Source organism: Oncorhynchus clarkii, chromosome 18 (assembly GCF_045791955.1).
Source record: "Oncorhynchus clarkii lewisi isolate Uvic-CL-2024 chromosome 18, UVic_Ocla_1.0, whole genome shotgun sequence".
Taxonomy (NCBI): domain Eukaryota; kingdom Metazoa; phylum Chordata; class Actinopteri; order Salmoniformes; family Salmonidae; genus Oncorhynchus; species Oncorhynchus clarkii.
In genome coordinates, this window is record NC_092164.1 from 32,905,218 (window position 1) to 32,931,687 (window position 26,470).

Consider the following 26,470-nt stretch of genomic DNA (forward strand, 5'->3'; position numbering starts at 1 on the left):
TGCTGCAGGAGGGACTGGTGCACTTCACAAAATATATGGCATCACGAGGGAGGAAAATTATGTGGATATATTGAAGAAACATCTCAAGACATCAGTCAGGAAGTTAAAGCTTGGTCACAAATGGGTCTTCCAAATGGACAATTACCCCAAGCATACTTCTAAAGTTGTGGCAAAATGGCTTAAGAACAACAAAGGCAAGATATTGGAGTGACCATCACAAAGCCCTGACCTCAATCCTATAGAAAATGTGTGGGCAGCACTGAAAAAGCATGTGCGAGCAAGGAGGCCTACAAACATGACTCAGTTACACCAGCTGTGTCAGGAGGAATGGGCCAAAATTCACCAAACTTATTGTTGGAAGCTTGGGGAAGGCTACCATAAACGTTTGACCCAAGTTAAACAATTTAAAGGCAATCCTTCCAAATAATAAATGAGTATAATGAAAGAAATAAAAATTCGCTCTTCTATTATTCTGACATTTCACATTCGTAAAATAAAGTTGTGATCCTAACTGACCTAAGACAGGGAATTTTTAAAAGGATTAAATGTCAGGAAGTGTGAAAAACTGAGTTTAAATGTATTTGACTAAGGTGTATGTAAACTTCCGACTTAAACTGTATATACAAAAGGATGTGGACACCTCTTCAAATTAGTGGATTTGGGGGCCTCCCAGGTGGCGCAGTGGTTAAGGGCGCTGTACTGCAGCGCCAGCTGTGCCACCAGAGACCCTGGGTTACACGGTGTTTCCTCCGACACATTGGTGCGGCTGGCTTCCGGGTTGGATGGCGCTGTGTTGAGAAGCAGTGCGGCTTGGTTGGGTGTGTATCGGAGGACGTCTCTCCCAAATCAAATCAAATCAAATTTTATTTGTCACATACACATGGTTAGCAGATGTTAATGCGAGTGTAGCGAAATGCTTGTGCTTCTAGTTCCGACAATGCAGTAATAACCAACAAGTAATCTAACTAACAATTCCCGAGCCCGTACGGGAGTTGTAGCGATGAGACAAGATAGTAGCTATATATATCCACAACAATTGGATACCACGAAATTGGGGTAAATTTGGCTATTTCAGCCACATCCGTTGTTGACAGGTGTGTAAAATCGAGCACACGGCCATGCATTCTCCATAGAGAAACGTTGGCAGTAGAATGGCCTTACTGAAGAGCTCAGTGACTTTCAAAGTCAATTTTACCCCAATTTCGATGCCACCTTTCCAACAAGTCAGCTTGTCAAATTTCTGCCCTGCTGAGCTGCCCTGTCAACTGTTAGTGCTGTTATTGTGAAGTGGATTAGTCTTGGAGCAACAACGGCTCAGCCAGCAAAGTGGTAGGCCACTACCAAGTTCTAAACCAAGTTCTAAGCGGCTAAACGGCTCAGCCAGCAACACTCACTAAAAAGTTCTAAACTGCCTCTGGAAGCAACGTCAGCACAATAACTGGTCGTCTGGAGCTTCATGAAATGGGTTTCCATGGCCGAGCAGCGACACGCCTAAGATTACCATACGCAATGCCAAGCGTAGGCTGAAGTGGCGTAAAGCTTGCCGCCATTGAACTCTGGAATGATGAATCACGCTTCCCCATCTGACGGACAAATCTGGGTTTGGCGGATGCCAGGACAACTCTACCTGCTCCAATGCATAGTGCCAACTGTAAAGTTTGGTGTAGAGGAATAATGGTCTGGGGCTGTTTTTCATGGTTATGGCTAGGCCCCTTAGTTCTAGTGAAGAGAAATCTTAACGCATACAATGATATTCTGGACAATTCTGTGCTTCCAAATTTGTTGCAACAGTTTGGGGAAGGCCCTTTCCTATTTTAGCATGACAATGCCCCCGTGCACTAAGCGAGGTCCATACAAAAATGGTTTGTAGAGATCTGTGTGGAAGATCCTGACTGGCCTGCACAGAGCCCTGACCGCAACCTCATCGAAAATCTTTGGGATGAATTGGAACATAATTGCCCAACATAAGTGCCCGACCTCACTATTGCGCTTGTGGCTGAATAGAAACGGGAAGCTCTCCAAGAAGAGTGGAGGCTGTTATAGCAGAAAGGGGGGACCAACTCCATATTAATGCCCATGATTTTGGAATTAGATGTTTGACGAGTAGGTGTCCACATACTTTTGGTAATGTAGTGTATGATGAACCCACAGATGGAGGAATTACATTTTCAGTCATATGGACCACAGCATTATGTAAATCTGTATAAGAGCCACAAAAGTAACATCAGTGTCCACCACTGGAGGTATTGGACTAGACTTGTCAAACAAATGTCAGACTATTCATCAGTCTGCCTGGAAATTGTTTTTGGTTGTAGTAATTTGAATTGAAGAAAATATGTTACTGGCATAATAAAGTTAATCCAAACTGTCCATGGAAGTTATGTAATAGCTTGTTATTTATTTCCATCTTTTTTTAAACTAACAAATAGGTAGATGAATAGGAAGATTAGGCAAACATCTACAATTTGTGAAGACTGCCAGATAAAGTACAAATGCAAGTGCACGATGCGCAAAAAGGGTGCAGGATAACCACGTTCATGATTGGAGCGGATCCGGATATGACGTCAGAAATGTTTATTGAGCAAATCAAATCAAATCATTAGAAACATCTTGGAGTAAGCTAGCTAACGTTAGTTGTCAAAACATTAAACCTTTCTGAATATTTTTAGAATTGCAAACTCAAAAAAGGTAAACTCATGCATTTACATTTGCCAGCTTGATAATATTAGGGAGACCCACCTAGCTAGCATCAACCGCTAGCTGCTAACATTAGTTTAGATAGCTAGCCAGCTAACTTTTGTTTGCTTGATTGTGAACCTCATCAGATGTTTTTCTCTTTAGCTTAGTTTCTTTAGGATTTTGATATTTGTATAACTTAAGTTAGACTGGTTTTGGATGTACTATTTAATATCCATTGGAAATGTGGTTACTTAGCTGCTAGTTAGCGTTTTGGAGAAGTGAGCTTGCAGAGTTGGTAGCTCTGGGTCCAGTGTTTCCACTAGATAGCACAGCCACAATCAATTTGGCTATATCGTAAATATTTCAGAAAACAAACATTTGTTTTTAATTTGAGGTTGGGTGTAAGGTTATATTGTCGTTGGGTTTAAAATCTGATTTTAAGAAGATAAATTGTAGATACAGGCGGGGTTTATGACTCTGTGGCTGTGTTAAGTATCTGGTCCAGGGTGTAGTGAACGAACGTGTCAGAGCTACAGGATTCAGGTTGCAAAACTTTCGAATTCCCTGCACTTCCGAAGTCCCTGTTGGGATCAAAAGGGAACTACTATTTCTGGTAAACCAGTGAATTTATTTTAAATTGGGAGCAATTCCATTATAATTTAGGAGATTAGGTCATTTCAATTCAATATGAAATTGCATTTTTTTGTTGCTTATTGAAGATTTATTTCAGTGCTTTGTGGTGAAATTTCTAACAAGCATTGTTAGCTTCTTAAAAATGTAAATGTAAGCATCATGTAACCTTGCTCTCCAGAAACCAAGGAAGGATTCTATCTTATCCCTAGGGTTCTCAGATGTAAGTATTGCCCACCTCTGGGACCACGGGGACTACAATCCAGACACTCTCTGTTTTAACATTTAGAAATGTTAGACTCTCTTGCGATATGGTTTTGAAAACATAAATCCCCTACTTTCACATCACGTAAAAATAATTTCACAAATGCAAAACATGCAGTTACTGTACACTGTTGGAACCGGTTTAACAGTTGCAGCTGACAGTATATATTTTTTTAGTTACAACACTTTTCTGGCATCCTTCCATTACACAGGTTTTCGGAGCCCGCTAGATAATTAGTACAGGTGGTCGATCGCCTCTGTCTTCCGTGAACAAGCATTGTAACGTGGAAATATGGCCGTGTGGGAACCCTAACCTTATAAAGATCCTCCCCCCTTGATGGAAGATGCCTTCGTGAATATTATTGCCATCTATGAATAGCCTAAGTGTAACCAAGACTGTGTAACACTGACAGGTGGAGATGAGTGCAGAGGCGGCAGACCGTGTGGCTGTGAGCGGCAGCCGGCCGAGCACTCCTCCTCAGACCTCCTGGTTCGAGTTTCTCCTGGATGAGATGCTGCTGGAGAACCACCTCCAGAAGTCCCATCCAGGTCTGCTGAGCGAAAGACAGAATCCTCTTTGAATATTGGTCCTGATCTGATTGGCATAACCATATTGGTAGCAGTGATTGAACTTAGACATGAGTGGACTCAAACTCGACTGGTTTGTTTGATTGAAAACGTATATATATATATATATATATATATATATATATATATATATATATATGTATGTTTCCTTCCTTCAGATCCTGTTCCAGTGCAGCTTGTCATCCAGTTCCTTGAACAAGCGGCCAAGCCCTCTGTGAATGAGCAGAACCAAGTCCAGCCTCCTGCAGACAACCGCAGGAACCGCACTCTGAAGCTGTTGGCTCTTAAAGTAGCAGCACACTTGAAGTGGGATCTAGATGTATTGGAGAAAGGGTGAGTGTGATGTAGAAACGTTTGCAGTGACTCTTTTCATTGGAGAATTTGTTGTTATTCCATTACCCTGAAAAGCTAGAATAGTAGTGTGTTTTTTTTTGTTTTTATGTACGTGTTTCATTGAATTGACACATCCTTTTTCTCTCCAGCTTGACTATTCCTGTGTTGAACATGCTGCTGAATGAGCTACTGTGTGTGAGTAAGGTTCCACCTGGAGTGAAACATGTTGACCTGGATCTGTCCACCTTGCCTCCCACCACTGCCATGGCTGTCATCATCTACAACCGCTGGTGAGAATGGGCACTGGGGAGAACTTTCTGCAGAGGAGGATTGATTGTACTGTATAATAGACCACCAGGTTGACATAATTCTGTCAGTTCTAATAATTGTATCCATATTTTGTCTCTCAAAGGGCCATACGAACCATTGTGTTAAGTAGTTTTCCAGAAAAACAGACAAAACCCGGGCCTCATCAGATGAACATGTAGGTTCTTTGGTTCTCCTTCTGCTTTCAGAACTAAATTGGTATTGCTGTAGGTATGACAGGATTTTTATCAGTACAGCATTACATTCCTTGTCCATGTTGTCTATAGGTTGAATGTTGTGCAGCAGGAGAAAGAGTTGACTGAAAATATCCTGAGCGTGGTGAGTCTGGTATTTTCCTCAGGACATATTAGACAACGGAACACCATTTTAAAACATGAGGGATTACATGGTGCTGTGTCACTCTCTCCTATTGCAGCTGAAAGAGCAGGCAGCGGACTCTATCATGGTGTTGGAGGGATCTCTTGGTCTGAAGAAGGACTTCTACATCCACACCCTGAGGACTCTGGACCTGCTGGCTGCCGATCCCAGTACTGCTAACGGAGAAACTGAGTCCTCCACAGCAGGCCTTAGGATCAGTGCTGATGAGCTGCACTGTCAGGTAGGTAGACTCACAGAGACTATTAAATTACCATATTATATACAGTACCAGCCTAAAGGGTTTTTCTTTATTTTTACTATTTTCTACATTGTAGCATAATAGTGAAGACATCAGAACTATGAAAAAACACACATGGAATCATGTAGTAACCAAAAAAGTGTTAAACAAATCAAAATAGATTTTATATTTGAGATTCTTCAAGGCCTTGATGACAGCTTTGCACACTCTTGGCATTCTCTCAACCAGCTTCACCTGGAATGCTTTTCCAACAGTCTTGAAGGAGTTCCTACATATGCTGAGCACTTGTTGGCTGCTTTTCCTTCACCCTGCGGTCCAACTCATCCCAAACCATCTCATTTGGGTTGAGGTCATGTGATTGTGGAGGCCATATCATCTGACGCAGTTCTCCATCACTCTCCCTTTTGGTTGAATAGCCCTTACATAGCCTGGAGGTGTTGGGTAATTTTCCTGTTGAAAAACAAATGATAGTCGCAAACTAGATGGGATAGTGTATCGCTACAGAATGCTGTGGTAGCCATGCTGGTTAAGTGTGCCTTTTAATTCTAAATAAATCACAGACAGTGTCACCAGCAAAGCACCATCACACTTCCTCCTCCATGCTTCACGGTGGGAACCACACATGCAGAGATCATCCATTCACCTACTCTGCGTCGCACAAATACACAGCAGTTGGAACCAAAATCTCAACTTTGGATTTCCAGATTACAGATCTCAACTTACCACCAGTCTGATGTCCATTTATCCTGTTTTTTGGCCCAAACAAGTCTCTTCTTGTTATTGGTGTCCTTTAGTAGTGGTTTCTTTGCAGCAATTTGACCATGAAGGCCTGATTCACGCAGTCTCCTCTGAACAGTTGATCTTGACATGTGTCTGTTTTTTTGGGCTGTAATCTCCGAGGTTGGTAACTCTAATGAACTCTGCAGCAGAGGTAACTCTGGGTCTTCCTTTCCTGTGGCGGTCCTCATGAGAGACCGTTTGATCAAAGCTCTTGATGGTTTTTGCGAATGCACTTGAGGAAACTTCTTGACATTTTCCTGATTGACTGACCTTCATGTCTTTCACTGTCATTTCTCTTTGCTTATTTGAGCTGTACATAAAATGGATCTTTTGTATACCTTGTCACAATACAACTAATTGGCTCAAACGCATGAAGAAGGAAATAAATTCCACACATTAACTTTTAACAAGGCACACCTGTTAATTGAAATGCAATTGTATTAGTCACATGCGCCGAATACAACAGAGCGATTCTTATTTACGAGCCCCTATCCAACAATGCAGTTACAAAAAATACGGATAAGAAATAAAAGTAACAAGTAATTAAAGACTAGCAGTAAAAATAACTATAGCGAGACTATATACAGGGGGGTACCGGTGCAGAGGCACCAGTTAGTTGAGGTATTATGTATATGTAGGTAGAGTTATTAAAGTGACTGCATAGATGGTAAAAACGGAGAGTAGCAGCATTGTAAAATTAGGGGAGGGGGGGTGCAAATTGTCTGGGTAGCGATTTGATTAGATGTTCAGGAGTCTTATGGCTTAGAAGGGGTAGAAGCTGTTTAGAAGCCTCAAATACTAGGTCCATGACAAGGGTGGCTGGAGTGTTTGACCATTTTTAGGGCCTTCCTCTGACACCGCTTGGAATAGAGGTCCTGGATGGCAGGAAGCTTGGCCCCAGTGATGTACTGGGCTGTTCGCACTACCCTCTGTAGTGCCTTGCGATCAGAGGCCGAGCAGTTGCCATACTAGGCAGTGATGCAACCAGTCAGGTTTCTCTCAATGGTGCAGCTGTAGAACCTTTTTAGGACCCATGCCAAATCTTTTCAGTCTCCTGGAATAGGTTTTGTTGTGACCTCTTCACGACTGTCTTGATGTGCTTGGACCATGTTAGTTTGGTGATGTGGACGCCAAGGAACTTGAAGCTCTCAACCTGCTCCACTGCAGCCCCGTCGATGAGAATGGGAGTGTGCCTGGTCCTCTTTTTCTGTACTCCACAGTCATCTCCTTTGTCTTGATCACGTTGAGGGGGTGGTTGTTGTTCTGGCACCACATGGCCAGGTCTTTGACCTCCTCCCTATAGGCTGTCTTAATGATGGTGTTGGAGTCGTGCCTGGCCGTGCAGTCATGCATGAACAGGGAGTACAGGAGGGGACTGAGCATGCACCCCTGAGGTGCCCCTGTTTTGAGGATCAGCATGGCGGATGTGTTGTTACCTTACCACCCTGGGGGTGGCTGGTCCGGAAGTCCAGGATCCAGTTGCAGAGGGAGATGTTTAGTCCCAAGGTCCTTAGCTTTGAGGGCACTATGGTGTTGAACGCTGAGCTGTAGTTCATGAATAGCATTCTCATATAGGTGTTCCTTTTGTCCAGGTGGGAAAGGGCAGTGTGGAGTGCAATATAGATTGCATCATCTGCAGATCTGTTGGTGCGGTATGCAAATTGAAGTGGGTCTAGGGTTTCTGGGATAATGGTATTGATTTGAGCCACGGATAGCCTTTCTAAGCACTTCATGGCTACAGACGTGAGTGCTACAGGTTGGTAGTCATTTAGGCAGGTTACTTTAGTGTTCTTGGGCACAGGCACTATGGTGGTCTGCTTAAAACATATTTGTATTACAGACTCGGACAAGTTAAAAATGTCAGTGAACACATTTGCCAGTTGGTCAGCGCATGCTCGCAGTTCACGTCCTGGTAATACGTCTGGCCCAACGGCCTTGTGAATGTTGACCTGTTTAAAGGTCTTACTCGCATCAACTGCGGAGAGGGTGATCACAATCTACCTGAACAACTTGTGCTCTTATGCATGTTTCAGTGTTATTTGTCTCGAAGCGAGCATAGAAGTTGTTTAGCTCGTCTGGTAGGCTCGTGTCACTGGGCAGCTGTCAGCTGTGCTTCCCTTTTGTAGTCTAATGGTTTGCAAGCCCTGCCACATCCGACTAGCGTCAGAGACAGTGTGCTACGATTCGATCTTAGTCCTGTGTTGATGCTTTGCCTGTTTGGTGGTTCGTCGGAGGGCATATTGGGATTTCTTTTAAGCTTCCGGGTTAGGGTCCTGCTCCTTGAAAGCGGCAGCTTTAGCTCAGTGCGGATGTTGCCTGTAATCCATGGCTTCTGGTTGGGTTATGTACATGCGGTCACTGTAGTTCACATACGGACACATCTCTGTGTGCGGAGTAAAGGTGGTCCAGAGTTGTTTTTATCTGGTTGTACATTTAACATGCTGATAGAAATTTGGTAAAACAGATTTAACTTTCCCTGCATTAATGTCCCCGGCTACTAGGAGTGCCACCTCTGGGTGAGCGTTTTCCTGTTTGCTTATGGCAGAATACAGCTCATTCAATGCTGTCTTAGTGCCAACCTCAGTCTGTGGTGGTATGTAAACAGCTCTGAAAAATACAGATGAAAACTCTCTAGGTAGATAGTGTGGTAAACAGCTTATCATGATATACTCAACCTCAGGCGAGCAATAACTCGAGACTTCCTTAGATATCATGCACCAGCTGTTATTTACAAGAATATGTAGTCTGCCGCCCCTTACCAGACGCCGCTGTTCTATCCTGCCAGTACAGGGTATAACCAACCAGCTGTATTTTGAGTGTCGTCGTTCAGCCACAACTCCGTGAAGCATAAGATATTAGTTTTAAATGTCCCGTTGGTAGTTTAATCTTCCGCGTAGGTCATCGATTTTATTCTCCAAAGATTGCACGTTTGCTAGCAGAATGGAAGTAAGTGAAGGTTTATTAGATCGCCTACGAATTCTCAGAAGGCAGTCCGCCCTCTGTCCCCTTTTTCTCCACCTCTTCTTCACCCAAATCAATGGAATCTGTTCTGTTTCCCAAGAAAGCGATATGTCAGACTCGTTAAAGGAAAAAAAGGATTCTGCCAGTCTGTGATGAGTAATCGCGGTCATGATTTCTAGAAGTTATTTTCGGTCATAAGAGACGATAGCGGCAACATTATGTTCAAAATAAGTTACGAACAATGCAAACAAACAAAACAGAAACACAATTGGTTGGGGACACGTACAACGTCAGCCTTCTCCAGCTCCATTGCATTCCAGGTGACTACCTCATGAAGCTGGTTGAGAGAATGCCAAGAGTGTGCAGAGCTGTCATCAAGGCAAAGTGTGGCTACTTTAAAGAATCTCAAGTATAATATATTTTGATTTGTTTAATACTTTTTTGGTTACTACATGATTCCATATGTTATTTCATAGTTTTGATGTCTTCACTGTTATTCTACAATGTAGAAAATAGTAAAAATAAAAAAAAACCCTGGAATGAGTAGGTGTCCAAACTTTTGACTGGTACTGTATATAATTATTGTTTAATATATGTCCTATTGAAGTTCTATATGGGTAGACTACTTATGGGGCGGCAGGGTAGCCGAGTGGTTAGACCGTTGGACTAGTAACCGGAAGGTTGCAAGTTCAAATCCCCGAGCTGACAAGGTAGAAATCTGTCCTGCCCCTGAACAGGAAGTTAACCCACTGTTCCTAGGCCGCCATTGAAAATACGAATTTGTTCTTAACTAACTTGCCTAGTAAAATAAAAATAGAAGATTATCCTATTGGATGCAGTATGGCCAGAGAGAACCCCCCCCCCCTTCAAGCTCTTGGTAAAAAAACGTCTTGTGTTCTACAGGTGCATTATGATTTGGGAGGTATTTTCTTTCAACAAGGCTGCTCAGACCAACTGGCATATGAGAAGGCTAGAGAGCATTTTCAACAAACACGAGAGTTGCTGTTGAAGGTACAGTATTGAGCTGTAGACGTTGATATATTTTGCTTTGGTAGTTTCATGGTCTCTAGCACTAAAATATATTCAAACATATCATACATTTGGTCTGACTTTGATTCAATTTGATATGAGTTTTTGTGTTAATGATGTTCACCATTGTAGCTCTGCTGTTCTTGTATTGCAGTTCGACTTGACGCTTCACGTTCACCTGGATGAGAAGCGTCTTGCTGGGTACTGGAACGCCTGCAGGGCCCTGACTGGAGCCTTGGACCCCAGTGACACCCAGCTAAACCCCTACGGACAGATCAACAGCCTCATCAGAACTCACAACTACCAGGTCAGTCAGCCTGAGAAAATAACAACAACAAAAAAGCAACAGGCAAAAAAACAAGTTAGCACCAATGTAGACTATGCCCAGCTGATGATGGTATAAAAATGTTCTCCTGCGGTTTAGGCATTATTTAAGGAACTGAAAGCCACACAAACACAATCAGTAATTTTGTGAACAATTACTTATTTGTTTTTCTTGCATGTCCGAAACAATTACAGTTTCACAATATTAATATGTACAGTTCATTGGGGGGAAACAGTCACAAACTAAACACCATACAAATTAAAAAGGACATGCAAAGCGGAATTGACTGTGACACTAAATATATCAGTGCGCATTTCAAGTAAAGAGTATTTTAGATAACCACGCTGTCCCGAAATAAGGAAGAGTTAAATTGGCTCATCCATGCCGGGAAGGTGTGTGCCTGTAGCCCCAAATACAGAAAGTGTTTAGTGTGGAACGTCTTCTGCAAGCGACATCCTCTTGTCTTCTTGATTTGAAGACTTGGTAGTCAGGTCCAACATATCGTGTTTTCTCTTGTTTCAGTGTTCATCCTTGTTCGTGATTAGTTAAGAGATGGTCAAAAGTATGATAGAAATGGCATTTTAAACGTTTGCACCAGCATGAGCAAAACTCCTATGACACCATTTTGCTCAGTAACCGGAAGTAATTGAAGGCTCTTTTCCTCAGGCTCTTGTAGAGGCTTTCATCAAAGACAATGTGTCCCTCAGCTTGCCCAACCACCTCAGACAGTCTGTCCTGAGGGAGTTTTTGCACAAAGTCCAGCAAGGGTGAGAACACTTGGTGGCTAAAGCATTCAACCCAGAATAAAAATGGTATCTTTGACATGTACTATACAAAACTTCACTGTCTTAGGCGTAAATATTTTTCTTAGAACCAAATGTATTAAAATGAGGCACATCAGTCTTGTTAGCATGCAAGCAATCCCAGCTTTAAGACGTTTAAATGCTTGCCGGTGTTATGTTAATGCTCTGTTTACATGATGTACACAGGGAGAGGGGCCTGGACGAAGTGTGTCACAAGCTTTGCGTGTGCAACGCTGTTCGAGACGCCCTGCAAGGGGAGGTCCTCAGTGTGCGTTTTCACCAGCTGCTCCACAAGCCAAGGAAACATGTGGTGGACTTTATGCTAGAGGTAGAACTACAAACTCATAGCCTGATTAAACCACAAATGTTGTGCTCACCATTGTTTCAGTCTGGTTTAACCAGGCTAACAAACCCACTCTTCTCAATGAAAACTTAATTCCTATCTATAAACACTAATCTACATTCAAACTGTGTTTCCTCTGACAGGTATGCACAAGGTCATTAGACAAGGACCGTTCATCAGAGACATCCAAGAGGAAGATGGTTATTTTTCTAAAGTGCGTAGAATTGAGTTGATTAACTTAGATTTGAGGCATTTTGTAAGCTTGTAATAACTGCAGATCTAATGTGTTGGTGTAGCTTGTTGATGGTGAGCAGTATGCCGAATGCTGATACCCGTCCTGACATTTGATGCTTCCACATCATAGACATGTATTAATATCTTTATACATCATTGCCGCCACTCCCATACAGAACCCTGTGTGAGAGCTTGGCAGAGCCCCACCTGGTGTTCGTGGTGACCGCCCACAAGCTGTTCACGGAGCTGCTGAAGGAGGAGGATAGGAAGATCCTGGTGGAGCAGATGAGGAAGAGGTCAGCCACGGTTAACCTCTGTGCCAAGCCTCTGCCCTCCTTCTATGATATCCCAGGTATGCTGCTAAACTCAGCAAAAAAAAATGTCCTCTCACTGTCAACTGTGTTTATTTTCAGCAAACTTAACATGTGTAAATATTTGTATGAACATAACAGGATTCAACAACTGAGACATAAACTGAACAAGTTCCACAGATGTGACTAAATGAAATTGAATGTGTCCCTGAATAAAAGGGGGGGTTCAAAATCAGAAGTAACAGTCAGTATCTGGTGTGGCCACCAGCTGCATTATATCTCCTCATGGACTGCACCAGATTTGCCAGTTCTTGCTGTGAGATGTTACCCCACTCTTCCACCAAGGCACCTGCAAGTTCCCAGACATTTCTGTGGGGAATGGCCTAGCCCTCACCCTCCGATCCAACAGGTCCCAGACATGCTCAGTGGGATTGAGATCCGGGCTCTTCGCTGGCCATGGCAGAACACTGACATTCCTGTCTTGTAGGAAATCACGCACAGAATGAGTAGTATGGCTGGTGGCATTGTCATGCTGGAGGGTCATGTCAGGATGAGCCTGCAGGAAGGGTACCACATGAGGATGTCTTCCCTGTAATGCACAGCGTTGAGATTGCCTGCAATGACAACAAGCTCAGTCCGATGATGCTGTGACACACCGCCCCAGACCATCACAGACCCTCCACCTCCAAATCGATTCCGCTCCCAAGTGCAGGCCTCGGTGTAGCGCTCATTCCTTCGATGATAAACTCGAATCCGACCGTCACCCCTGGTGAGACAAAACCGCGACTTTTCACTGAAGAGCACTTTTTGCCAGTTCTGTCTGGTCCAGCGACGGTGGGTTTGTGCCCATAGGCGACGTTGTTGCCGGTGATATCTGGTGAGGACCTGCCTTACAACAGGCCTACAAGCCCTGGATCAGCTGTCCGTCCTGTCTCCCTGTAGCCCTGTCTTAAGCGTCTCACATTACGGACATTGCAATTTATTGCCCTGGCCACATCTGCAGTCTTCATGCCTCCTTACAGCATACCTATGGCACGGTCACCAGATGAGCAGGCACCCTGGGCATCTTTCTTTTGGTGTTTTTTAGTCAGTAGAAAGGCCTTTAAGAATGTGAAATGTCAGAATAAGAGTAGAGTGATTTTATTTCAGCTTTTATTTCTTTCATCACATTCCCAGTGGGTCAGAAGTTTACACACACAATTAATATTTGGTAGCATTGCCTTTAAATGGTTTAACTTGGGTCAAACGTTTCGGGTAGCCTTCCACAAGCTTCCCGCAATAGGTTGGGTGAATTTTGGTCCATTCCTCCTGACAGAGCTGGTGTAACTGAGTCAGGTTTGTAGGCCTCCTTGCTCGCACATGCTTTTTCAGTTATGCCCACAAATTTTCTACAGGATTGATGGTCACTCCAATACCTTGACTTTGTTGTTCTTAAGCCATTTTGCCACAACTTTGGAAGTATGCTTGGGGTCATTGTCCATTTGTGACCAAGCTTTAACTTCCTGACTGATGTCTTGAGATGTTGCTTCAATATATCCATGTAATTTTCCTGCCTCATGATGCCATTTATTTTGTGAAGTGCACCAGTCCCTCCTACAGCAAAGCACCCCCACCACATGATGCTGCCACCCCCGTGCTTCATTGTTGGGATGGTGTTCTTCGGCTTGCAAGCCTCCCCCTTATTCCTCCAAACATAACAATGGTCATTATGGCCAAACAGTTCTATTTTTGTTTCATCAGACCAGAGGACATTTCCCCCAAAAGTACCATCTTGTGCAGTTGCAAAACGTAGTCAGGCTTTTTATATGGTGGTTTTGGAGTGGTGGCTTCTTCCTTGCTGAGCGGCCTTTCAGGTTATGTCGATATAGGACTCGTTTTACTGTGGACATAGATACTTTTGTACCTGTTTCCTCCAGCATCTTCACAAGGTCCTTTACTGTTGTTAAAGGTAAATTGGGTGGGCTATTTATCGATGGGACTATGTACAGCTGCAGCGATCGGTTAGCTGCTCAGATAGCAGATGTTTAAAGTTGGTGAGGGAGATAAAAGTCTACAACTTCAACGATTTTTGCAATTCGTTCCAGTCACAGGCAGCAGAGAACTGGAAGGAAAGGCGGCCAAATTAGGTGTTGGCTTTAGGGATGATCAGTGAGATACACCTGCTGGAGCGAGTGCTACGGGTGGATGTTGCCATCGTGACCAGTGAACTGAGATAAGGCGGAGCTTTACCTAGCATGGACTTGTAGATGACCTGGAGCCAGGTCAGAGCATACAGGTCGCAGTGTTGGGTGGTATAAGGTGCTTTAGTAACAAAGCGGATGGCACTGTGATAAACTGCATCCAGTTTGCTGAGTAGAGTATTGGAAGCCATTTTGTAGATGACATCGCCGAAGTCGAGGATCGGTAGGATAGTCAGTTTTAACTAGGATAAGTTTGGCGGCGTGAGAGAAGGAGGCTTTCTTGCGAAATAGAAAGCTGATTCTAGATTTGATTTTGGATTGGAGATGTTTGATATTAGTCTGGAAGGAGAGTTTAGTCTAGCCAGACATCTAGGTACTTATAGATGTCCACATATTCTAGGTCGGAACCATCCAGGGTGGTGATGCTAGTCGGGCGTGCGGGTGCAGGCATCGAACGGTTGAAAAGCATGCATTTGGTTTTACTGCCGTTTAAGAGCAGTTGGAGGCCACGGAAGGAGTGTTGTATGGCATTGAAGCTCGTTTGGAGGTTAGATAGCACAGTGTCCAAGGAAGGGCCAGAAGTATACAGAATGGTGTCGTCTGCGTAGAGGTGGATCAGGGAATCGCCCGCAGCAAGAGCAACCTCATTGATATATATATATACAGAGAAAAGAGTCGGCCCGAGAATTGAACCCTGTGGCACCCCCATAAAGACTGCCAGAGGACCGGACAACATGCCGTATGACGGATGCTTGGTCCCATGGTGTTTATACTTGCGTACTATTGTTTGTACAGATGAACCAGAGTTGTGGAGATCTAAAACAAAAAAAAACTAATCTGAGGTCTTGGCTGATTTCTTTTGATCTTCCCATGATATCAAGCAAGGTAGGCCTTGAAATGCATCCACAGGTTCACCTCTAATTGACTCATGGTGTCAATTAGCCTAGCAGAAGCTTCTAAAGCCATGACATAATGTTCTGGAATTTTCAAAGCTGTTTAAAGGCACAGTCAACTTAGTGTATAACTTCTGACCCACTGGAATTATGATTTAAGTGAATGCACAAAGTAGATGTTCTAACCGACTTGCCAAACTATAGTTTCTTAACAAGAAATGTGTGGAGTGGTTGAAAAATCAGTTTGAATGACTCCAACCTAAGTGTTTGAACTTCCATCTGTATCTTTGAAAGACAGGGTACTGATGAAGGGACGTTTCTTTTTTTGTGGCGTTTATATTAGCACTGCTGTTTGGCTAAACACAGGTTCCACACATCACTTTGGCAAGTATTCAGAGCTCTGTATGGCAGGGGTGGAGGAGTAGGGGCCAGTATGTGGGTTCTTCAAGTATTCAGAGCTCTGGAGGAGTAGGGGCCAGTATGTGGGTTATTCGGTGATTTAGTAGATTATATTTATCATACCTCTTGTCTGTCTTGCATTGAAAGTTTGCCCTCTTGTTAATCTAAATCTCCCATCAAGGAGTGATGCAGTCTTCTTTCCCATGTATTATGTTATGGATGTGCATTTCCCTCTGATCCTGTGCCTGTCCTTCTGTCCCTGTTGCTCCCCAGCTGCGGCCAGTGTCAACATTGGACAGCTGGAGCAGCAGCTCATCCTCTGCCTGGACGCCCGCCGCATCCGGCAGATCCTAATTGAGCTGCACAGCATGGCCGAACGACCCTTCTGGCGGGTTAACAACAAGGTCAGGGTTCAAAGGTCACCACAGTTGGACACAGACTGCTTCTACAGCACCTATTATTTTGAATGTTAGCAGGGATTTTGTTAGAATAATACTTACCTGAAACTTTATTCCTTGTCCCTACAGTGGGAAGTTCCTCCAGATTACATCAATGTGATACTCAACATCAAAGACAACCTGACCAAGGATCTGGTGTACATCCTCATGGCCAAAGGGCTTCACTGCATCACTGTAAAGGTCTATCCCTTTCAAATTCTCCATAAAATCATGAGAATTATGGAATATGAAGTTCATGGGTCAACACAATGTTACTGTTGGTTGATAGATGGGATGTATTCCTTGTCAACAAACCTTGATTTTGTAATACTTGTAGGTCCCATTTCCCAGACACAGATTAGGCCTAACCCTGGACTAAGAAATGCTTTCTCCTTTTTAGTCCAGGAATAGGCTTAATCTGTCTGGGGAAGCCAGCCCATAAAGAACTTGGGTTGATCTCATATTTGTAATGTTGTTGGTATCCCAGGACTTTGCCCACACGCGGCAGCTCTTCTCAGCCTGTCTGGAGCTGGTGACTGAGTTCTCTCCTAAGCTAAGGCAGGTGATGCTAAACGAGATGCTGCTTCTGGAGGTGCGGGCCCATGAGACTGGGGTGGCTGAGGGTAGCAATGTCAGACCCCCACCCGACCTGGTCAGCAGGGTGCGAGGCTACCTGGAGATGAGGATACATGGTAGGTGAATGGAGAAACAGTCACTTTACTCATGAAATGTTCAAGGCATAAATAAGGAAGCACATGGAATTGAAAGTTTGATTTCAGGCCTCGGGTCCCTCAGCATTTTGCAATATCAGTGTCCTATAATGTACAGTTGTGGCAACATATATTGGCACCCTTGCACTTTTTAAAAATAATTCCCTATTTCTTCTGAAATAAATTGAAATAATTTCAACATTGTAGAACCAATTTTTTTTAATGAACTTCAGTTTAGAATTTTAATTTAAAAATAAAGACAAATGGCATTGGTAGAATATTTGGCACCAAAGAGAGAGTACTTGGGCACACAGTTTTTGACTGTTCACAAATGCTTCCTGTAGCCATCAATGAGCTCTTTCCAGAAAACTGCTCTAATTCTTCAATGTTTGAGGAGGTGCCCTCCACCAATTGCTGTTTTCAGCTCTCACCATGGGTTATGGATGTGATTCATCCTTAGCTGGCCACTCCAGAACAGTCCAATGTTTGTTCTTGAACCATTCCAGGGTGCATTTGATGTGTGTTGGGTTGTTGTCCTGCTGGAATACCTTCAACAGAGACACAGGTTTGGGATCCTGGGTTGACCATTGCACTCCAAAACATTTGTTATAATCTGCTGATTTCATGTTGTCTTGCACACATTCTAGTCACCCAGTACCAGAGACGGAAAAGCAACATGGGTCTTCAAGCAGGACAACGACCCCAAACACACACCAAAAAGCACCCAGGAATGGTTCAAGAAGAGATGCTAGACTGTTACGTGGCCACTGACGTGTCCTGAGCTGAATTACATCTAAAACCTTTGGTGAGGGCTGGCCAAGTGGTGCAGAGGTCTAAGGCACTGCATCGCAGTGTTGCGGCGTCACTACAGCCTGGGGTTCATTACCGGCCGTGACTGGGTGTCCCATAGGGCGGAGCACAATTAGCCTAGCGTCGTCCGGGTTAGGGGAGGGTTTGGCCGGGGGGGCTTTACATGGCTCATCGCGCTTTAGCGACTCCTTGTGGCAGCCCGTGCGCCTGCAGGCTGACTTCGGTCGTCAGTTGAACGGTGTTTCCTCCAACACATCTGTGCAGCTGGCTTCCGGGTTAAGCGAGCGGGTTTTAAGAAGCGCGGTTTGGCGGGTCATGTTTCGGAGGACGCATGACTCGACCTTCGCCTCTCCCGAGCCCATTGGAGTTGCAGCGATGAGACAAGATCGTAATCACGAAATTGGGGAGAAAAGGGACATTTTAAAGAAATTAAATATAAAATGGCTATCTCAAAACAGCAGTCGATGTAGGGCACCCCTCAAACATTGAAGAATTAGAGTAGTTTGCTTCTAAAAGAGGGCCAAGTTGCCAGTAGAAAGGAGCAGCAATCTCATTGATGGTTACAAGAAGTGTTTGTCTGCAGTTACCTTGGCCAAAGGCTGTGTAACCAATCTCTGGGGTGCCAATGATTTTGCCCATGCCCATTCTAAACTAAAGTTTACAGAAACAAAATTGCTTCGGCAATGTTGAAAATTTGACACATTTGTATTTTTCTCAAGTAATTAAGAAAAGGGTGCCAATATATTTGGCCACAACTCTATGTATTCCTATGGTCCTGTGTGTTTCTTGCCATTCCAGATCTCCCTCTGCGCCAGATAGTAGGGGAGGAGTGTGTGGCCTTCATGTTGAACTGGAGGGAGAATGAATACCTGACACTGCAGGTTCCCCAGCAGCTGGTCATGAACAACCCCTACATCAAGGTACAGGCCTCTCAAAGACTGCACGACACCTCACTATCTATCTGAAGAGGATATAAGATGTGTTTATCATCAGTGTTCTGTGACTGAACCGTATCATAAATACATTTGTGACACACAAAACTACCACACTGGTTATTGCTTTGTGATATTGAGAAGTATTCAATGTTACTTGTGTGCCAATTGTGGTCTGTTGATGGACTCAAATCCTTTGCTCTACACCTGTGGCACACCTTTTGACCCCAATAGCTGGGTCAGCTCCTGGCCTCCACCTGTAAGGAGCTCCCGGGTCCTAAAGAGAGCCGGCGTACAGCCAAAGAGTTGTGGGAGGTGGTAGTCCAGATCTGCAGTGTGTCGAACCAGCACAAGAGAAACAGCGACGGACGTGTTAGCCTCATCAAACAGAGAGAGTCCAGTATGGGCATCCTGCAAAGGTAAACAGGCCGGTAGTGATAGTTAGTCAATGACCAAATAAACATGATTACACTCAGGTTAACTACTGTTTTAGAACTACAGGTTTCTTCACCTGGCTTAGTCCTCATCAGTTTATACTAAAAATTGAGGCAGACATCAATGTGCTAAGTCACCTTCTTGCTGACGTTTCCCATATTATTTTTAGGAGCCGATTCATCACATTCATCAAGAAGCTTCGGGAACCACTGGTGCTGACCACCCTTATCTCACTTTTCGTGAGGTTTCATAGCATAGTGCGGGTAGGTTTGGCCACATTCCGCACACTGGTGCAGGCTATAACGAAACATGTTCTCTCATGATTGAACAAATTTGCATCTCTCTACAGGATGATATTGTCAATGAAGTGACAGCAGAATACCTTGCCATTTGGCCATCAACCCTGGCAAAGTATGAACACCTGTTTGGTTCTATATGGCTACAGAATATGGTCCTATTTTCCATTGAGTTTCTAAAAGATAGTCTTCTCACCGTATGAGTTTATAAATACTATTTACTTTGCTATTTACTGTGGTGGATAATGTTTGTCTTCTAGCATGCAGGCTGTGGATGTGGAGGCGGTGGCTGTGACGGTTAAAGAGCTTGTGACCTACGCCCTTACACTGAACCCCAACAACCAGTCCTGGCTCATCACGCAGGCCGACATCTACTTTGGTAAGCAGCACTCAAATGGTGGTAGAGAACCTTACCAGGGGGTGTATGTATCAAGTGTCTGAGTAGTGCTGATCTGGAATCGGATCCCCTTTTGTTCATGAATTGTGTATGTGCTATTCAGAGGGGGAATGGGCAGACAAAAGATTTGCCTTTGAACAGGGTATGGTAGTAGGTGCCAGAACTGCAACGCTGCTGGGTTTCACGCTCAACAGTTTCCCATGTGTATCCACAAATGTCCACCACCCTGTGGGAAGCATTGGAGTCATGGGCCAGCATCCCTGTGGAACGCTTTCGACACCTTGTAGAGTCAATGCCCAGACGAATTGAGGCTGTTCTGAGGGCAAAAAGGTTGGAGCGGGGTGCAACTCAATAGTAGGAAAACGTTAATGTACACTATATATACAATGCATTTGGAAAATATTCAGACACCTTGACTTTTCACATTTTGCTACGTTACAGCCGTAATCTAAAATTGATTAGATTATTTTTCTCTCAATCTGCACACAATACCCCATAATGACAAAGCGAAAACAGGTATTTAGACAAATATAAATACTGTATTTACATAAGTATTGAGACCCTCTGCTATGAGACTCGAAATTGAGCTCAGGTGGCACCATTGATCATCCTTGAGATATTTCTATAACTTGATTGGAGTCCACCTGTGGTAAATTCAATTGATTAGACATGGTTTGGAAAGGCACACACCTGTCTATATAAGGTCCCACAGTTGACAGTGCAAGTCAGAGCAAAAGACCGGAGGATTGTGTTGAGGCACAGATCTGGGGAAGGGTACCAAAACATTTCTGCAGCATTGAAGGTCCCCAAGAACACAGTGGCCATCAAGACTCTTCCTAGAGCTGGCCGCCCAGCCAAACTGAGTAATCTGGGGAGAAGGGCCTCGGTCAGGGAGGTGACCAAGAACCCGATGGTCACTCAGACAGAGCTCCTCTGTGGCGATGGGAGAACCTTCCAGAAGGACAACCATCTCTGCAGCATTCCACCAATCAGGCCTTTTATGGTAGAGTGGCCAGATGGAAGCAACTCCTCAGTGAAAGGCACATGACAGCTCCCTTGGAGTTTGCCAAAAGGCACCTAAAGGACTCTCAGACGATGAGAAACAAGATTCTCTGGTCTGATGAAACCAAGATGGGCCTGAATGCTAAGTGTTACATCTGGAGGAAACCTGGGACCATCCCTACGGTGAAGCATTGTGGTGGCAGCATCATGCTGTGGGGATATTTTTCAGCGGAAGGGAGACAAGTCAGGATCGAGGGGAAAAATAAACGGAGTAAAGTACAGAGCGATCCTTGATGAAAACCTGCTCCAGAGCACTCAGGACCTCAGACTGGGGCGAAGGTTCACCTTCCGACAGGACAATGACCCTAAGCACACAGCCAAGACAATGCAGGAGTGGCTTCAGGACAAGTCTCTGAATGTCCTTGATTGGCCCAGCCAGAGCCCAGACTTTAAACATCTCCAAACATCTCTAGAGACACCTGAAAATAGCTGTGCAGCAATGCTCCCCATCCAACCTAACAGTGCTTGAGAGGATCTGCAGAGAAAGATGGGATCAACTCCCCAAATACAGCTGTGCCAAGATTGTAGCGTCATACCCAAGAGGACTCAAGGTTGTAATCGCTGACAAAGGTGCTTCTACAAAGTACTGAGTAAAGGGTCTGAATACTTATGAAATATTTCAGTAGCTGTGTTATAAATTAGCAAAACCTTAAAACCAGTTTTTATTGTGCCATTATGGGGAATTTTAGAATAAGGCTGTAACGTAACAAAATGTGGAAAAAGTCAAGGGGTCTGAAATACTTTCCGAATGCACTGTATAGACCCTAGAACAAGGTTAGTGGGTAGCTAGTTGTCACAGTCAAGTAATGTCCTCCTCTATTTTGTCTCCCCAGTGACCAACCAGTACTCTGCAGCGTTGCATTTCTACCTCCAGGCTGGGGCAGTGTGCTCTGACTTCTTTACCAAGGCTGTGGCTCCTGATGTCTACACTGACCAGGTAGAGAAACTGTCTGGTGTTTTCAAATGGAACTCATAGGGCTCTGGTCAAAAGTAGTGCACCATTTGGCACGCAGACTTGGTGTTTTCTTGTTTAAACACCCAAGAGCACTGGATTATTTGTGACGCTGATCGTTTTTCTTTGCAGGTCCTAAAGAGAATGATCAAGTGTTGTTCGATGCTGAACTGTCACACACAGGTCCGACTTCTTTCCAGAAAGTTTATAATGGTTCTTATTGAGATTTGAACTTTGTAAATGTTACATGTTTGAAGGCTATGATCATGTTGTCTTTCTGATTAGGTTGCAGTTCTGTGCCAGTTTCTAAGGGAGGTGGACTACATGACAGCATTCAAAGCTCTTCAAGAACAGAACAGGTATGACAATTTATTGGGAGGGAGGGCCTTGTACACCCAGGCGATGAGATGGAGGGATGGCCCTGTGACTAATATAGGCCTATTTGTTCCATCTTAGTCACGATGCCATGGATTCCTTCTATGACTACATCTGGGACGTCACCATCCTTGAATATCTCACACGTATCCTTTAATCTTTAATTATTTACTTAGGCATTATTAGCAGGCAAGTTAAAACAATGTTTACCCCTTGACTGTGCATGCGTGTAGACATCCACCATAAAAGGGGTGAGAGCGAGAAGAGACAAATTGCTGTAAGTAGAATCTATTTCCATTGAATACCTTAATTCGCTATGGCTCGTCTCCGTCGACAGCCATGTGTCTTTTGGAGAGCCTGGAAGCCCAATCGACAAAACCTTAGGGGTGGTTTCCCGTACAGATTAAGCTTACTCCTAGACTAAAACAGGCTCTCTCCTCAGATCAAGGCGATTGGACAGACTGAGCTGAATGCCAGTAACCCCGAGGAAGTTCTGCAGCTGGCTGCACAGAAGAGAAAGAAGAAATTCCTGCAAGCTATGGCCAAACTGTACTTTTAGATAAAACCGGGCCACCAAACATGTGGGAGACTTTTTTCAAATAAATAGTTATCAGTTCATAATTTGTACTCAATTACCTGTAAGCAGTTTTATTCCCTGTGTTCAGAGATGGTAATCCCATGGCTTAACAAACAGCACCACTTTAATAAGTTACATTAGCCTTTCAGAAGTATTCAAGTTCACAGATTTTACCTCTGCTCCCATATACAAGAAAATACTCAGTGGGCCAGTTAAGTACACCACCCCGTTCACACACGTGGTTCACTCTGTGGCTTTTTATAAGGCAGGCAGGCATAGGCATTCAGTTATTGTTCAATTGAATATTAGTGGGCAAAATAAGTGACCTGGGCATGGTATGATCGTTGGTTCCAGTATCTCAGAAACAGCCACCCTCATGTGCTTTTCACGCACGACAGTGGCTAGGGTTTACAGAGAACGGAGTGACAAACAAAAAAATCCAGTTTGCGCCAGTCCTGTGCTCGATGACAGGTCAGGTCGATTTGGCACTAGATGGGTGTACCTAATAAACTGGCCAATGAGTACATGTAGTTAATGCCATACTCTGCAATTGATTTAAAGGAATAGAATCTTCCAGAAATACAATTCAGAACTCATAACTTCACATTTTAATGTTCTGGTATATTAATCAGTGTATTTAAAAATCAAAAAAGTTAAAGATCAATTTAAGCACAAGTACCACCGGCCAATAAACCCATAATATGTTGAGGTAACTTGTCCCCATTACTGAATCGTATGACGATCCTCATTCAAACCATAACATTAAAATAAATACAAATTGACCATATGAAATACTGACTCCTATGCAAAAATGTTCATTAAACGAGCTGGACATCCAGCTCAGACAAAAACAGCCAGGTCTGGACCCCTTGGTGCAAAGCAGACTGGTCATTCCTTTGGTCCCTAATAATCAACCACGAACCATGTCCTGTATTTGCCTATTAGAATGACAGAGCCAGCTCTTTGCTGTTATCTTCCAAGCGTTAGTTTGGAGTTTCAGACCATTGTCTCTCCAGGCTCAGTGTGTCATGGGCTTCTCTGTGCTGTTGGGGGGAGTCAGGAATTGGTGCTCCAACTCCCTCCTTCTGGCATCCTCCTGAAAAGAAAAAGATACGAAGTGGTTGGCCAAAACTTAATCCCAATTCACCCATTGAGAATCCTTCCTTGGCCTCCCGGGTTAGCGTCGTCCGGGTTAGGAAGGGATTGGTCGGTAGGGATCTCCTTGTCTCATCAGTGCTGTTACGAATCCCTTTTGGCCCGACAGTCTAGGAGAGATGGTAACGAGACCCGTAACATAACTCATGCAATTTATAACAGTGACAAAGTAAAAGTGAGAACGAAATAACCACAACTGAAATCTACCGTCAAACTCAGGGTTTATTAATAAACACACGGTAATGGGGGGGGGGGGGGGCAGGAAAAGGACCCAAGGAAAGAAACAATAAGCATCCAAAACACCCCTAAGCTAGCTAGCTATTTTAACAACAGCTAACTAACCAAAAATACAAGTCTGCCCAGTTCTAACTAGTGTTTTTAACAAAGTTTACCTACGGGTAGTGTATGCCCATGGGCGACTTGTCTTGTTTCCCCCTTTTCCCACCAGTAAACAAACACCATAACCAAAAACAACAGGTTAGGACAAAGCGATATGGAGGTGCTCAAACAAAAGATACCTCAATACTTAAAGCGCAATAGAGACATAGTAGGAGAGGGTGAAACAGAGCGATCTACAGACAAATGGCATTTTACAGAGCGATTGAGCTCTAGAGCAAACAACTGACAGGGTTTTTAAACCAAGGGAAAGGAACTGTGATTGGGTAGGAAACAGGAGGAGGTGTGTCTTCTGATTGATGATTGATTGGTGACTGATTGGGGAGTGATGATTTTCACCTGTAAGGGGAGAAGGAGAGAAAAAAAACAGAGGATACATACACACACACACACACAGGATACCTGTATCCGTAACAAGTATGTGTAAACAACATGTTATAAAATAAATTATAGTATTTCAGCAGTAGCACTTAGTGGATGTTGTGCAATGGGAGAAGAATTAGGCAATAATTGGCCATGAACAATAACACTTTCCACATGAGAAATAGAATCATAAAGACAGAAAGACAGCTCTCTCAGGCAGGAAAGGATGCGAGCATGCATCACCTGCTTGCATTGTGAGACTAGATATGCAGACATTGTTCTTGACATTGATGAACTTGTCAATCCAGTTACAGTATATGCCATTAATGTAACAGGTTATCCTATTAGTAGAAATAACTGTGAAAAATAAATCAATGTTGTCCTCTAATGGGCTAGAGGGCTTATTGCACCTGGAGGAGGGTTACTTACTGGCTCTTGTAGTTGACCAGAAATTCATGTTGCTTCTTTCAAATCTGATGAATATACAATCAGTATTATTACATAGACAACTGTATTAATATTATAGAAGGCTACAATAAAAGTCCTAAAATAATCTACTTCTTGTGTGGTGGGACCCCTACTCATCTTGTACCAGGTAGGACAGAATTGTTCTTCCAACACCCATTTAGATATAATGATAACTTAATTCCTCTTGTTTGAATCAGAGCAGAGGCTTGTATCAAAACTCAGATGACCAATGATGATTTGAACCCCATATTTATTCAAAATCTGCATCAGGGAGAGTGGGGTAAGTTGAGCCACCTGTATTTTGAGGAAACCATACACAAAATGAATCATTTCAGATCTGGGCTCGATCCCGGGCTGTGTCACAGACGGCGTTGACCGGGAGGTCCATGAGGTGGCGCCGAATTGGCCCAGCGTCGTCTGGGTTAGGGGAGAGTTTGGCCGGCTGTCATGTCCTTGTCCCATCGCGCTCTAGCGACTCCTAGTGGAGGCCGGGCGCATGCACGCAGGCTTCAGTTGCCAGCTGTACGGTGTTTCCTCCAAAACATAGGTGCTGCTGGCTTCCGGTTATGCGAGCAGTGTGTCAAGAAGCTAGGTGGGTTCGTGTTTCAGAGGATGCATGGCTCTCGACCTTCACCTCTCCCGAGTCCGTAGGGGAGTAGCAGCGATGGGACAAGACTGGATATTGGATATCATGAAATTGGGGAGTAAAAGGGGTAAAAAAATAAAGAATTCATAGATGTGTTTGTTAGGTGTTAAACCTGTGTTAGAAAATGCATAAAATTATTAAAATACACAAAAAAGTGATTATGACTGGGTTTGTTAGGTTCTCATTCTCAGAGTAAATAACTAAACGGACACTAGAAAAGCTTAACCAAGTTTAATTCTTCCCAAAGGGTCAATACAGCTGCATTCAGACAACGACATTTCAAACAAGCACTGATACTTAACCCTTTCTCCTAGGAGGAGTCTCCTAAACAGCCAATGCATCTCTGTTGCTTGACAGAACCTTAGTGATATCTGTTCTTCCTCACTTCATCTGACCTGACCTCTACCCCATAGTTCTTACTCCTCCCCAACTCATGGGTGTCATGGTGATTGATACAAGACTGTGTCTTCTCCTCCCAGAGGATCCCTCCCATAAGATCCCTGATGGCTAATAGTAACATATCCTGACATAATGTAAACGTTATACATTACCCTCTCTACGTCAGTGACATTGTTAAGTTCTAAGATCTCCACCCGTCTCCCCTACACGGTTGTTTAGTTTAGTTTATTTTTTATTTTTACAGGGACAGTGCACATTAATCAACGTTTCAGTAAAAGTGCCGGTTTTAGCCAGCCGGCTAATTTTCAACCGCAGTCCCTGGGCAGGTTATTAAAAACAATTACAATATAGACAATAGCAGCATA

General features: G+C 43.8%; 1 protein-coding gene across 2 annotated transcripts; it reads left to right on the plus strand.

The window, feature by feature from the left end:
- The first annotated feature begins 2,554 nt into the window (after positions 1-2,554).
- LOC139373349 (integrator complex subunit 8) lies at positions 2,555-22,717 on the plus strand. Of its 2 annotated transcripts, none has more exons than XM_071113762.1 (27): positions 2,555-2,688; positions 3,987-4,122; positions 4,320-4,494; positions 4,644-4,784; positions 4,907-4,978; positions 5,088-5,139; positions 5,237-5,419; positions 10,082-10,189; positions 10,362-10,514; positions 11,199-11,299; positions 11,522-11,663; positions 11,822-11,892; positions 12,089-12,264; positions 15,969-16,099; positions 16,223-16,333; positions 16,620-16,824; positions 18,451-18,572; positions 18,819-19,003; positions 19,189-19,282; positions 19,369-19,430; positions 19,576-19,694; positions 21,608-21,711; positions 21,859-21,909; positions 22,012-22,085; positions 22,183-22,247; positions 22,335-22,378; positions 22,544-22,717. In XM_071113762.1, exons 2-27 carry the CDS (start codon positions 3,993-3,995, stop codon positions 22,658-22,660), a joined length of 2,988 nt encoding a protein of 995 aa, XP_070969863.1. In that variant the 5' UTR covers positions 2,555-2,688; positions 3,987-3,992; the 3' UTR covers positions 22,661-22,717. The 2 variants fall into 2 exon arrangements, with proteins under 2 accessions (XP_070969863.1, XP_070969864.1); XM_071113763.1 differs by lacking the exon at positions 2,555-2,688 and adding an exon at positions 3,518-3,532.
- Positions 22,718-26,470: the final 3,753 nt, after the last annotated feature.